This window comes from Gorilla gorilla, chromosome 12, assembly GCF_029281585.2.
Source record: "Gorilla gorilla gorilla isolate KB3781 chromosome 12, NHGRI_mGorGor1-v2.1_pri, whole genome shotgun sequence".
NCBI classification, from domain to species: domain Eukaryota; kingdom Metazoa; phylum Chordata; class Mammalia; order Primates; family Hominidae; genus Gorilla; species Gorilla gorilla.
The window spans coordinates 65,635,681-65,648,721 of NC_073236.2; the positions used below are offsets into that span (position 1 = coordinate 65,635,681).

The following is a 13,041-nucleotide window of genomic DNA, read 5'->3' on the forward strand; positions in this document are numbered from 1 at the left end:
AGGCTGACGGCCTCCGGGCGGCAGGGGGCGGCCTCTCCCACGGCGGCGGCTCTCGGTCCCCCGCTCCGCGTCTTTCGGGCATACAGTGACCTCGGGCGGCGGGTCACGTCGGCCGGGCATGGCTGCATGGAGCCCGGCCGCGGCAGCGCCTCTCCTCCGCGGGATCCGCGGGGTGAGCGTGGGCAGGGTCGGGGTTGCTCTCCCCGGGACGGGAGCTGCGGAGGGACCGCGGGGCCGGCGGCTGTCGGGGCTTGAGGACTGGCTCCCGGAGGGCGCGCGCGGCACTGGCAATGGGGGGCTTCTCTTCCTTTCTCTCATTCATTCTTTCATTCATTCATTCACTCAGCGACAACGGCATTCGAAATTTCAAGCTCTGGCGCGCTCTGGGGGAGCTCCCGAACTGGGTGGAGGTTGGAGGTCAGGCGGACAGACACATGAACAGTCATAATACTGCGGGCACAGGAAAAAAAAAGGATTGATTTACCGAGCAGAAGACAGGAGTCATAGCCCAGAGTCAAGGCGTGGGTGCGGGGGACTGCAGCGGGGCCGGGGCCTTGGGAAGGTCGACTGGGCCTCTGACCTTGATCCTCCTCCAAATCCCACACTACCGGAGCAGAACCCAAGCAGGGGGCACTTCCCACGCGCTCTCCTAATTTCTCCCCCTTTCTGAACCATCCTTTGCTTCAGCTCATACCATTCTTTCTCTTAACTTTCATTTTCCTTCTCCCCTGGTTCTGAACCTGCCTGCCCTGTGCATGAAGAGAAGTTCTTCCACTGCGGTGACTTTCAGCGTGGACAGTGATCATCTGGGGATGTCAGTTGATTGTTCCACTAAAGGCCGCTGCTCACAGATCCGCTAAGATGAAAGGCTTCTCCCAAGGATTCTGCAACGCTCACCTCTCTCACCCCTTAGTAGCTGCCGATTCTGTCTGCCATCTGGTTACTCTCTGCCTTTACCCTCAAGATTCTGCCCCCAGAAGCAGCTCCACCCCACCCTTACTCCCGGCAATCCTGTCCAGCCTCTCAACATCGAGTTTCTGTCCCTCCACACAGCAGGCAGACAATCACACTCTGGACCTTTCTCCTGTCCTGCATTTCTGTCTCTAATTGAATAGTTCTTCCCCTGCTCATTCATTCATCCAGCACCAAGTGCCTCTGAGGGCCTGCCCTGGGGTCAGCTCTGGGATGCTGCTGGACTCATTCCTGGCCTATAAGACCAGTGGTGAGAGAGCCAGTGCACAGCTCATTTTAAAGGAGGTGCTCTGAGATTCTGTGACACAGGACCCTGCTCTGAGCTATCAGGAAGGACTGAGGGGTAGAGGGGTGGGACCTTCAGCACCAGCACCCATGAACGGCCCTAGTGTCCTCCAACCTGTCATCCACGTCTAGTCAGGGACCAGTGCCTGGTGCTTCCATCATTGTAATGCCTCTTACTTGGGCATCTCTCCTGACTCGCTCCAGAAGGCACTGTTTCCTGCAGGTTACTTTGGTCCCATGAGCCTGGGTTCCATCACCTGGAGTCCCATCTCCTGTCCGATACAGTCCACAATCTTTAGCCTGGCATTCAAGGCCTGCCACACTCCATTCCCAGTCTGCCTTTTCAGCATGCACTCAGCCCAGCCAAGTGACTGCCGACCTGCTTTTCTGCTCCTTCACTACTAACTGTTGAGACGTGTTCCATCAGAAACATGGGCTCCCCTGGCCAGGCGTGGTGGCTCATGCCTGTAATCCTAGAATTTTGGGAGGTTGAGGTGGGTGAATCACCTGAGGTCAGGGGTTTGAGACCAGCCTGGCCAACATGGTGAAACCTCGTCTCTACTAAAAATACAAAAATTTGCCGAGCGTGGTGGTGGGTGCCTGGAATCCCAGCTACTCAGGAGGCTGGGGCAGGAGAATCGCTTGAACCCAGGAGGTGGAAGTTGCAGTGAGCTGAGATTGTGCCACTGCACTCCAGCCTGGGTAACAGAGCAAAACTCTGTCTCAAAAAAAAAAAAAGGAAGCACAAACACAGGTTCCCCCATGGTAGCCATTGGGGAAGGGGTGTTGTTGCCAATGGTAAACAACCTACAGATGTTCCTTCTTCAGGTTCTTTCATAGAATTCTGACTTTGCTCCCAGTGAGAAGGAGTGCATGATGAAGGATAGCTGGCTAATTGAGCAGTGGGCTGTGAGGTCACATCCCACTGGGGAGGGCAAGACATGTTAAGCAGGCCTAAAGGCGAGGGAGTGTGGAATTTGGCCCCATCATCCTGGGCAGTGGATGCTGAATGGCCTAGTGGTATGGATCTGAGGCAGGCTGTCCAGCTTTTCTGGCTCTGTATCTTCTTACCGAATTCAACCTTGGGCACATTACTGTGTGCCTCAGTTTCCTTACCTATAAAACTATCGGCATAATAGTGTCACACAACATTATATGGAAGCAAACATCTCTTGAATTAGGTTTGGGGCCTCTTGTCTCTGGAGTCAAATTGAGTTATTAACAATCATCCTGTCCCCGCCAATAAAAGTTTATTCTGTCTTTTGGGGCACTTACATGGACTCCTGATACCACAGAGCCCCTCTGACATAACCCATGGCTGTGCTGGCGAGGGCTCAGGGGCCTGCCTTGCAGGGGGAATGGCAGGCGGGCCTGCACAGTGGCCCAGCTCGGGGGCAACAGCATCTTCCTCTGCCCTGACCTTCCTCTCTGTTCTGTGGCAGCTTCCACTTCACCATAGGATGTTTGCCACTCAGACTGAGGGGGAGCTCAGAGTGACCCAAATTCTCAAAGAAAAGTTTCCACGAGCTACAGCTATAAAAGTCACTGACATTTCAGGTAAGGTTTCTCTCATTCTTCCTACGGCGCTTGGATAAGATTTTGCCCTTTGGAAGGACAGAGGGTCAGGGGCTTGGAGGAGGGGGCTTGCTGCTGGTGAGTGGCTTCTCAAGATGTGTTGCTGCTGGACAGGTGGAGCTCGGCTGCCCCTACCTCATGGGATGGCAGTCAGGATTCAGAAATATCAGAGGGAAACTGAGGACAAGGTGCAGCTGGGAGGACTCAAGGTTGCCAGCCTGGCTCAGCTCAGACAAGGTCCCTCTCAGTCACCCTAGAGCTGAGGTCCACAGTCTGTCATTTGACTTTGAATAGGTTTTGCTTTAATTTTCCCCCATTCTTCTGACACCCTAGGATATCAGAGCTGGAGTGGACCCCAGAAAGATTTTCTTCAGCTGCCTTACTTTCCCTAAGAGGAAATGAGCCCAGAGAGGCCAAAGGAATTGCCTAGCTCCTCATAGGGAAGAGACAGTGGAACTGGAACCAGAACCGGGACTCAGGGGAGACTCTGTCCTAAGCCCAGTTACCAGCCCCAGCCAAGCGCTGTCCTTCTCAGGTGGCCACTGGCACCTAGAAGTTCAGGCTGGCAGTGTGTTAGGAGCAGGCTGGAGAAGCAACTTCTGCATCCACAGGATGGGGAAGATAGGCCCTTTATCCACACACACACACACACACACACACACACACACACACACAACGGCCCGTGGCGTGGGCCGCTGGATAGGCCCTTTATCCACACACACACACACACACACACACACACACACACAACGGCCCGTGGCGTGGGCCGCTGGATAGGCATCAGTCTGAATCTCTCCATACCCAGAGGCAGCCTTTGCCACTCAGCATTGCCATGAGGGCTCACTGACTTTACTGAGAACATAACATTTCCAAGGATTGAGGAGAAAGTTTAGAAAGTAGATTTTATTCTGGAAACCACAGGAAATAAATCAATCTAAAGATCTGCTGGGGTTTTGGAGCAGTGGCTCATGCCTGTAATCCCAGCACTTTGAGAGGCTGAGGCAGGTGGATCACGAGGTCAGGAGTTCAAGACCAGCCTGGCCAACATGGTGAAACCCCCGTCTCTACTAAAAATACAAAAATTAACCGGGCGTGGTGGCACACGCCTGTAGTCCCAGCTACTCAAGAGTCTGAGGCAGGAGACTTGCTTGAACCCGGGAGGCGGAGGCTGCAGTGAGCCAAGATCATGCCACTGCACTCCAGCCTGGGTGACAGAGCAAGACTGTGTCTCAAAAAAAAAAAAAAAAAAAAAAATCTGCTGGGGCCAGGCGCAGTGGCTCATGTCTGTAATCCCAGCACTTTGGGAGGCTGAGGCAGGTGGATCACCTGAGGTCAGGAGTTCGAGACCAGCCTGGCCAACATGGTGAAACCCCATCTCAACCAGAAATACAAAAAAAAAAAAAAATTAGCCGGGCATGGCAGCGGGCACCTGTAATCCCAGCTACTCAGGAGGCTGAGGCAGGAGAATCGCTTGAACCTGGGAGGCAGAGGTTGCAGTGAGCTGAGATTGCACCACTGCACTCCAGCCTGGGCGATAAGAGCGAAACTCTGTCTCAAAAAAAAAAAAAAAAAAAAATCTGCTGGAATGGTACATCAGGTGAGGGCTCTGCAGGAGTCTTGGGGCAATGCTGAGGCCTTGATGTTACCAGGTCCTGAACTTGCCCCAGGCCCAGGGCAGAGTTAGAGCTTGACTCAGCTCTGGCTCTGCGCAGTCCTGGACAGAGTGCAGAAGGGGAGTTGAGGCTGAGAACCTGGGTTTAACCAAAACTTGGACTCCTAGAGCACATTATAAGAAAAACAGAACAGGCCAGGCGCGGTGGCTCACGCCTGTAATCCCAGCACTTTGGGAGGCCAAGGTGGGTGGATCACGAGGTCAGGAGATCAAGACCATCCTGGCTAACACGGTGAAACCCCGTCTCTACTAAAAATACAAAAAAAATTTAGCTGGGCATGATGGTGGGTGCCTATAGTCCCAGCTACTCAGGAGGCTGAGGCAGGAGAATGGTGTGAACCTGGGAGGCGGAGCTTGCAGTGAGCCCAGATCGTGCCACTGCACTCCAGCCTGGGCGACAGAGCGAGACTCCATCTCAAAAAAAAAAAGAAGCAGAGCAAAGCCTGTTGAGTACGTTGCACCTCTCATACAATGGCCTGGCTCTGTTAATCATGCAGGGGACATATTCTTGCCCGTGTTATTTCATGCTAGAGCTGTGCGTTTATCATCAGTCATCAGCACCAGCTCTCCAGCCAGGTGGAGGAAAGCTCAGGCAGGGGGTGGATGGTCCACCAAGCTCTGCCTCGAGGGCTTCACCAAAAAGTTCTCCCCCCAAAACCCAGGATGAAATCCTGGATGCTGTGCTGTGGACCCAGCAGTGCCAGAGACAGCCCTGAGCAGCTCCATGCATAGCATGTTTGCTGTGTCCCTGGCTCTCATGCTCCCCTGGTTCTTTCCTTTCTTTGGACAGTATTACACAGTTTTCAAACCAAATTGTAGTGTATTTTTGCACTTCAAAAACACTGATTGTTGGTCCTTTGGAAGGTGGAACACTGAAATTCCGTCCTTCTCATCCTCTTCCGTGGCGTTTATTGGCCTAGTGAAAGGAAACACTCTACACTCCCTAGGTTGTCCATGCTTTGTGCCTTATCTTTCCTGCCCACAAGTGGTAACCCTGGGTGGTGCAGCTGCCTCGCAAAAGGAAGAGCACATTTTGGATTGTGGCAGCCTGTCAGGAGGAGCATGTGGTCAGATTGGAAGCCATGATCTTTTCCTAATGGTCTTAGCAACTTTCCTTTGTGCTGAATGATAATATTCAGACCTTTGGATTGTACAGTACTTCAAGGATATATGGGACCATGGCTGCCATGACTTAATAATTGAAATGCTTTTGAATCATGTTTATTTTAGGAGGTTGTGGGGCGATGTATGAAATTAAAATTGAATCAGAAGAATTTAAGGAGAAGAGAACTGTCCAGCAGCACCAGATGGTTAATCAGGTCAGTAGAGGCAACAGTGCCCCTTGCCACTGGCCTTCAGCCTCCAAAAGGGCCTGCCAAGCAGGGATGGTGGTTTTTGCCGTCAGTTGCAGGAAAGAATAATGCAGTACTGCAATCACGAAACAGGACTCAAGACCTGAGAAAAATCGAATCTGGGAGTATCTGCATTGTGGCAAATAGGAATTTTATTCAAAATTGAAGACAGGCCTCCCAATAGTGATTTTGTATGTCCTCGTATAATGCTACCAATGTTTACTGTTATGTCACATATTGATGAGTATATCTAAACACAGACAGTGCTAAAAGATACATGTTTTTGTAGATCTGAAGAGGGGTTTTTTGGCCTCTCTTCGGGACTGCTTTACAGATGAGTCAGTTGATGCATGGCATGAGTGAGAATGGCTGCAGCTGCCCCAGACCCAATGACAGAACATTTGGGTTCTGGAACATCACGTTCAACCAGCCTAAGGCTCAGTTTAAATATTATCCATATTTATTTTAATTGGAATTTATACCAACTTTGACCCTTGTACCTGTACCTATGAATTTGCCCCCTCACTGGGTGTGTTTGGCATCGTTCTGGAAGGTCTTGCCATTGTGAACTAGTGTTATTTTTGTAAAGCACAGCACTGGTAATGAGCGTCTCTTCGGTGGCCTCTCATGCATTGAGTTCAGGTGTCCTAGACTGCTGTTCACGCATTTCCCCCCACCCTTCTCTGCGTGCACCCTCCCAGCCGGCCTCTGCCCGCTGGTCTCTCTCTTTCTCTATCTGGGCCTTTGCCCAGATTGGACCTTCTGCCTGGGTTGCCCTTCCTCCCGTCCTCCACTCAGCTCAAATGCTGCCTCCCCTCCCTCCCCAGCAGGGAATGAATGCCCTTCCCCCACCCTCCCCGGCCCCCTTTTTTGGCTGTCAGTGTTTTCCGTCTTGTGTCCTGAAAACGGACATCTCTGCTGTCTGACCCTGCAACCTGTCAGCCCTTTGTGGACCAGTGCCCTTTGGGATCCATCTTTGTGTTTCTCATGGAACGTAGCCCTTTGCAGTGGATGTGACCCCTACAGCCCTAAGGCATGCTGGTGGTCTGCCGGGTGCTCCATCACTGAGCCCTCCCGGAAACTCTTGCAGTCCCATGTGATCTCTGGGGTCAGAATCAAGGCAGAAGACGAGACAGGGAAGACCTGGATGGCCAGATGATCCCCAACCCGTGGCACTTTGGGTTTTATTCTCAGATCTGTACAAGCCACCTGGTGTGACTGGACCCATAGATGCTGGTAATTTGAGTGTGTCCCTTGGCCTGAAACCACAGTTACAAGTGGTTAAGGAAGCAGGTTCTGGAATTGGACTTCCCACTTTCAAATCTGGGCTTTGCTACTTTCTAGCCATGTGACCTTGAGCAAGTTTTTCAACGTCATCCTTTGCCTCAGTTTCCTCATTGAGAGTAACAGTACTTGCTTCAAAGTGTTGCTGTGAGGATTCGTGATAAAGTACACGTTGACCACTGACAACACTGCCCGACACATAGTAAGCCTTCCATAAATGTGACCGCCATCACCATCATTGTCATCTGCAACACTGGAAGGAAGCTGCACCAGTCTGGGGTGGGGAAGGGCTGTGATTCCCACAGTTTGGGGGAGTGTCACCTCACGGTCTTGGGATTAAGGTGTCTTCTGGCCCCCTATAGCAACATGTGCCTCTCCTCACACTTCCTGAGTAGACAGCCCAGTCACTTGTCTTTCATTCCCCCTCAAAAGCAGGCTTACTGCAGGGCGGGGCTGTGTCCCCCACACCTAACAAAGGACCTGGCACATGGAAGGAGCCCAGTCAGTATTTCTTGAGAGTTTGCAGAGAGTGAGGAGAGTTGGCTTGTGTTTTCTTATTGGCTTACCCATGGAAATTAAGTTTTAGTATCTGAAAGGCATTCTGTTTTGGAGAACTCACATCCTGACATTGGGGCACTTTTTAAAAATATATACTTCTTTTCCCCCCCCCCCCCAAGAGTCTCACTCTGTCACCCAGGCTGGAGTGCAGTGGCGCTATCTCGGCTCACTGCAACCTCTGCCTCCTGGGTTCAAGCAATTCTCCTGCCTCAGCCTCCCAAGTAGCTGGGACCACAGGCGCCTGCCACCACACCTGGCTAATTTTAGTATTTTTAGTAGAGATGGGGTTTCACCATGTTGGCCAGGCTGGTCTCGAACTCCTGACTTCAGGTGATCCACCTGCCTCGGCCTCCCAAAGTGCTGGGATTACAGGCGTGAGCCACCATGCCCAACCTTAAAAATATACATTTTTATATTTATATAGAGATGGGGTTCCACTATGCTGCCCAGGCTGGTCTTGAACTCCTTGGCGATCCTCCTGCCTCGGCCTCCCTAAGTGTTGGGATTACAGGCGTGAGCCACTGTGCCCGGAGCAGCTGCATCCTGAGTTATTCTAGAGGTCTCTCCTCTGCCCCCAGCCAGAACAGCCCTTCTGGCTCAGGACTTGGGGGGTCATGCAGCTCCACACTGGATGTCTGCAGGCAGCTAACATGAGGGGGTCCCCTGAGCCTGGCCACAGTACATTCTTAGGGGGCTGACACTTGTGTTAAAATATATGGACTTGGTCATAGGCAATTTTAGATGATTTAAGTCTGGAGATGTTGGCTTTGACAGTCGCATGAGAAGAATGAAAATGAAAATCTTCAGGAACAAGTCTGTTGGCCGGCAGGGTCTGAGCCAGGACCTGGAGCTGCCCTGCTCAGGACAGCTGTTGGGAATGGGGTTCTGACAGACACTGCCCTAGGAAGAGGCAGAGACCTGGAATCAAGGGGAAGGCAAGGTGGTAACTGGACTCCACTCCCAGGGCCAGCTGGTCTCTTCAGGAGTGAGGTGGGGGTGGGGTAGGTGCCCCATCCAGATGCTCTCATGCCCAGGCTCTTTGGGTGGGGGCCTGGTGTCCTGCCGGGGTGAAGCTTGCCTCATCTATTTTGCCTACTCACCCTATGCATAGTAGTGTTCATCCTGGTGCTGTAGAGTCAGAATTTTCTGCCCAAAAAGCCTGAAAAAGTCGCCCAACCCATCCGATACTGGCATCCCTCCTGAGCTTCCCATCAGACTGTCCCTGCGGGATTCCCTGGAGGGGGCGCCCCCTGTCGGCACCCTCAGGAATGGACTCGTTCCTCTGGGACCCTGCTGCGCGGGGCTCAGCCTCTCCCAGGGCCCAGTGCGTCAGCCTTCTCTTGGGAAGTACTTACTGGGCATTTGCTGTGGGCCACGCCCTGGGAGGCCTAGATGTTGAGGGTTTTGTACCAGGAGCACCTCCCTACCTGTCCTCCTGCCATCCTGGGGAGGTGGCAGCAAGGGTAGAGTAGGTAGGTAGTCACGGTGAGCACTGAGTTGCCTTTTGAGGTGGACAGAGGTGAGATTTGAGCCTCATATTGGCAAATATTGCATGAGGCATTGACCACAGGTGCCCAGCGTCGTGCCTGCCACGTGGAAGGCAGTTGCTAAACAGCTGTTGCTGTCTCCCCGCCTCCGGCCTCTTTCCAGCTTAGGGTATTGCCCTCCCCTAAGGCGCCTCCACCAATGTCTTTCCCCTGCTCAGAGCCTTTACGTGGCTCCCCTGGTTGCCCAGAATCCAGTCCAGTCTTCCTAGCCTGGGATTGACCATTCTTCATGTGATCTGCCTCAGTCTCCCTGACATGTGCCTACCTCAGTGAATCACGGGAGCTTCCCAGCCTCTCCTCACTTTGCTGTCCTGGGGCAGATGCCCTCTCACTCTTGCCTGCTCCACTTCTGGCTGTCCAGCTCCAGGGCTGCCTCCTGTGTGCGGCCCTTGTGCGTCCACCCCAGTCACCAGTGCAGTAGCTCACCTCGAACACCGGAAGCAGGGCTGTGCTGGCTTGAGTCTGGCAGTCCTCTGCTGCCCACATTCAGTCCATTTGTGTTGGACTTAATGCTACTTTCTCTTACCTTTTTCATCACTTTCCCACGCCTTTTCCTCTGTGTCCCCAGCACCTACTATAGTGCTGTGGGCATAGCAGGTGCTTAAGAATGGTTATCCAAGCTGCATCTTATTACCCATGGGACTTCAGCCAAGTCACTTCCCCCAGCAGGGCCCCAGTTTCCTTAACTGTAGAGTGACCCAGGTGATCTCTAAGACCCTGTGTGGCTGTAAGAGACTGTAGTGTGTATTGGGAAGCCCTCAGGGGCTGCACAGAGAGCAGGGAGAAGGCATCAGGGAGGGGGAGTGCGCAGGGCCTGAGTGGGTGAAGCCCAGAAGGTTCCTCTGTCCAGGGTCAGTCACATGAAGGTGTGACTGGGCCCTCACCCAGCCAAGGTGGATGTAAGGAGGAGAGGCTGGTTGTGGTCCAGGCACAGACACAGTCTCTAGGGAGCATTCCATGCCTGCAGAGAGCAAGTGGCCCAGGGACCTTCGCCCAGTGATTATATGAGGCTTTTTCAGGGACATTTCTGCCTGTCTGCAGAGTTGAGGGCCCTGCACTTGATTGTGGAGCTGGAGGGTGTGCAGTGTAGGCCAAGTGGGGCAGCTCATTGTCCCCCAACACAACAGGAGCTCCTGGATCAGGGCAAGTCAGGAACATGATGGAAACCAGGTGTGGCCAGGACCTCAGGATACCTGGGTTCATATCCTGATTCCATTACTCACTTGTTTGCTGACTTTGGACAAGGAGTAGACTCTATTTTTTTTTTAATTAAATAAGGGGATGGGACTAGATTGTGTCTAAGGATCTATAAACCTGACCACATATATTAGGATTCTTTATATTGTAAGAGACAGAGACCAAATTAAAATTAGCATAAGCAAACCAAGGGAATTAATTGGCCCATGTAACAAAATTATCTGGTTTCTGGCATATCTATATTCCTCTCTCTCTCTCTCTCTCTCTCTCTGAGCTTTCAGCTTCTTTCCCTGTGTTGGTCTCCTTTTCTCCTGCTAAAGATGGGCTTTTTCTCCTTGGTGGGAAACACGGTCCGTGGCCACCTACAATTAATTTCATAGCATGTTGGCCCGAGAAACAAGGCTCCACTCTCAGAAATCCCAAGGGAGATTCTAAGTGGCCCAATTTGGGTCATGTGCCACCTCGGTCCAATCATAGGCTGGGCCAGTGGCACATAATGACCTCAATATCAGACCAATTGGTGGTTCCACCAGAATTATACAATAGAGTGGAAAAGGAATTATTCCCCAAGAGAAGGAGATCACTAAAGAGACTAGAAAAGAAAAATGTCCACTCTAGTATGATTATCAGATTTTGGCCTAGTATAAAAGGACCTTATTTCTTCCTCTATACTGATTATAAACTTGAGCGGTCCAAGCCCCACTCTGATTCTGTAACCTCCCTTTCTCCCAGCACTACAGGGGCCAAATATCTATTTGACTCTGGTAGTTCCTTCAGATTTGGGCTCTGACACCATTTGTAGCCTTAAAACAAGTCCCATAATTCCTTTGAAGCTTTATTTCCTGCTCTGACCATTGGGGAATTTGTGCTAATTGGTATGATTTTAAAGAACAGCTCATTTTAAAGAATGCTTGATGCTCGAAATAACAAAACACAGGAAACAGCCTAAAAGTTCGCTAGGGGACAGGTTGAAAAGTTATAATGCATTCATATAATGGAATACTATGCTGACGCAAAAAAGAATCAGGACACCCATATATGCCTAACATAGAAAGATCTCCAAGATAGATGTCTGGGGGAAGAGCAAAGTGTAGAGCAGGGGTGTCCAATCCTTTGGCTTCCTTGGGCCACAATGGAAGAAGAATTCTCTTGGGCCACACATAAAATATACTAACACTAATGATAGCTGATGAGCTTTAAAAAAATTTTTTTTTTAAATCTCAAAATGTTTTATGAAAGTTTACGAATTTATATTAGGCCACATTCAAAGCTGTCATGGGCCGTGGGTTGGACAAGCTTGGTGTACTGTGTTTGAAATTTTAACCATTTGCGTTTTAAAAGGTCATGGGGTGAAATATATTAGCTTGAATATGCCTGGTGAATATGCATTTTTAAGTCCCTGTAAAGATACACAAGAAACTGGCCAGGTGCATTGGCTCACGCTTGTAATTCCAGCACTTTGGGAAGCCAAGACAGGCAGATTGCTCCAGTCCAGGAGTTCAAGACCAGCCTGGGCAATATAGTGAGACCCTGTCTCTACAAAAAATAAAAAAATTAGCCAGGCATGGTGGCATGTGCCTGTAGTCCCAGCTACTAGGGAGGCTGAAGCAGGAAGATTGTTTGAGCCCAGGAGGTGGAGTTTGCAGTAAACCGATATCGCGCCACTGCACTCCAACTTCGGCGCTAGAGCGAGACCCTGACTTAAAAAAAAAAAAAAAATACACAAGAAACTAACAACAGTTCTTTTGGGAACAAGGGTGGAAACTGGGGAGGTGGACAGGTATAGGAGGGAGACTTCCCTGTATGCCTTTTTGTACCTTTGAATCTTTAAATCATGTTAGATATTATTGATTTAAAAAAATTGTTTTTCAAAAAAAGGAAAAATTGCTTAAACAAAGCACATACAAAGTCTCCTTCAGATGCAGAGCTGTATAAAAATACTCTCAGAGAATTACTGTAATCAACGTCAAATACACAAAAACTGATGATGCTGTTTTCTTACTTAGGCACTAAAAGAAGAAATCAAAGAGATGCATGGATTGCGGATATTTACCTCTGTCCCCAAATGCTGACCACGCCCTGGCTGCATAGATGCTGCTGCTTAAGACCTTGGATGAACTTCACTGACATCATTCTTCCCTAAGCAGTCACCAAAAAATTTATATATTTTGCTTATATACATTTCCATATTATAATTATAAAAGATGTATAATCTATTTAGATGTTAATTAAAGGAAACAAACAACTGAAGCTTTTGAAGGGTCATTAGTAATGTTTCAGGTTCCTTTATTTTGGCCAAAGGGGTCTTGTCTTTAGACAGTTCTGTCCTGCTGCTACAGAGAGAGAATGCAGTGCCAGCTTTTTGTCTTGTGAAGAGGTTTTCCTGTTTCTTCCCCTCCACAAAACTGCTCAGGCCTCTTCATCTTACTGAAACAAAGAAAAGATCCTTTACTATTGCTGTTCTTTTCCTTTATCATTCTTTTCTTCCCCCTCTAAACTTCTTACGTGAATGATCTTGGACCCTCAATTTCTTATGCTCTGAAATGGACTCTGAAAATTTGGGGGTGCCAGGATCCGGGTTCTTTTCCTGTGTTTGAAG

General features: G+C 50.3%; 1 protein-coding gene across 5 annotated transcripts; it reads left to right on the forward strand.

Annotated features, from left to right (window-relative positions):
• Positions 1 to 13: 13 nt before the first annotated feature.
• Positions 14 to 12,692, forward strand: BOLA3 (bolA family member 3). 5 transcript variants are annotated; one of them, XM_063695782.1, is made up of 5 exons: positions 91 to 172; positions 767 to 939; positions 2,700 to 2,814; positions 5,735 to 5,823; positions 12,449 to 12,692. In XM_063695782.1, the coding sequence occupies exons 2-5, from the start codon at positions 862 to 864 to the stop codon at positions 12,512 to 12,514; spliced, it is 348 nt and encodes a 115-aa protein (XP_063551852.1). In that variant the 5' UTR covers positions 91 to 172; positions 767 to 861; the 3' UTR covers positions 12,515 to 12,692. The 5 variants fall into 5 exon arrangements, with proteins under 5 accessions (XP_004029496.1, XP_004029497.1, XP_063551852.1 ...); XM_063695783.1 differs by having other exon boundaries at positions 97 to 172; positions 762 to 939; XM_004029447.5 differs by lacking the exon at positions 767 to 939 and having other exon boundaries at positions 14 to 172.
• The last annotated feature ends 349 nt before the right edge of the window (positions 12,693 to 13,041 follow it).

Bases quoted from the DNA above. Each gene is read 5' to 3' on its own strand.
- BOLA3 (XM_063695782.1), top strand. From the start codon at position 862: ATGAAAGGCTTCTCCCAAGGATTCTGCAACGCTCACCTCTCTCACCCC. The intron at 2,815-5,734 runs GTAAGGTTTCTC...TGTTTATTTTAG, and splicing joins AAAAGTCACTGACATTTCAG to GAGGTTGTGGGGCGATGTAT. The intron at 5,824-12,448 runs GTCAGTAGAGGC...TTTCTTACTTAG, and splicing joins AGCACCAGATGGTTAATCAG to GCACTAAAAGAAGAAATCAA.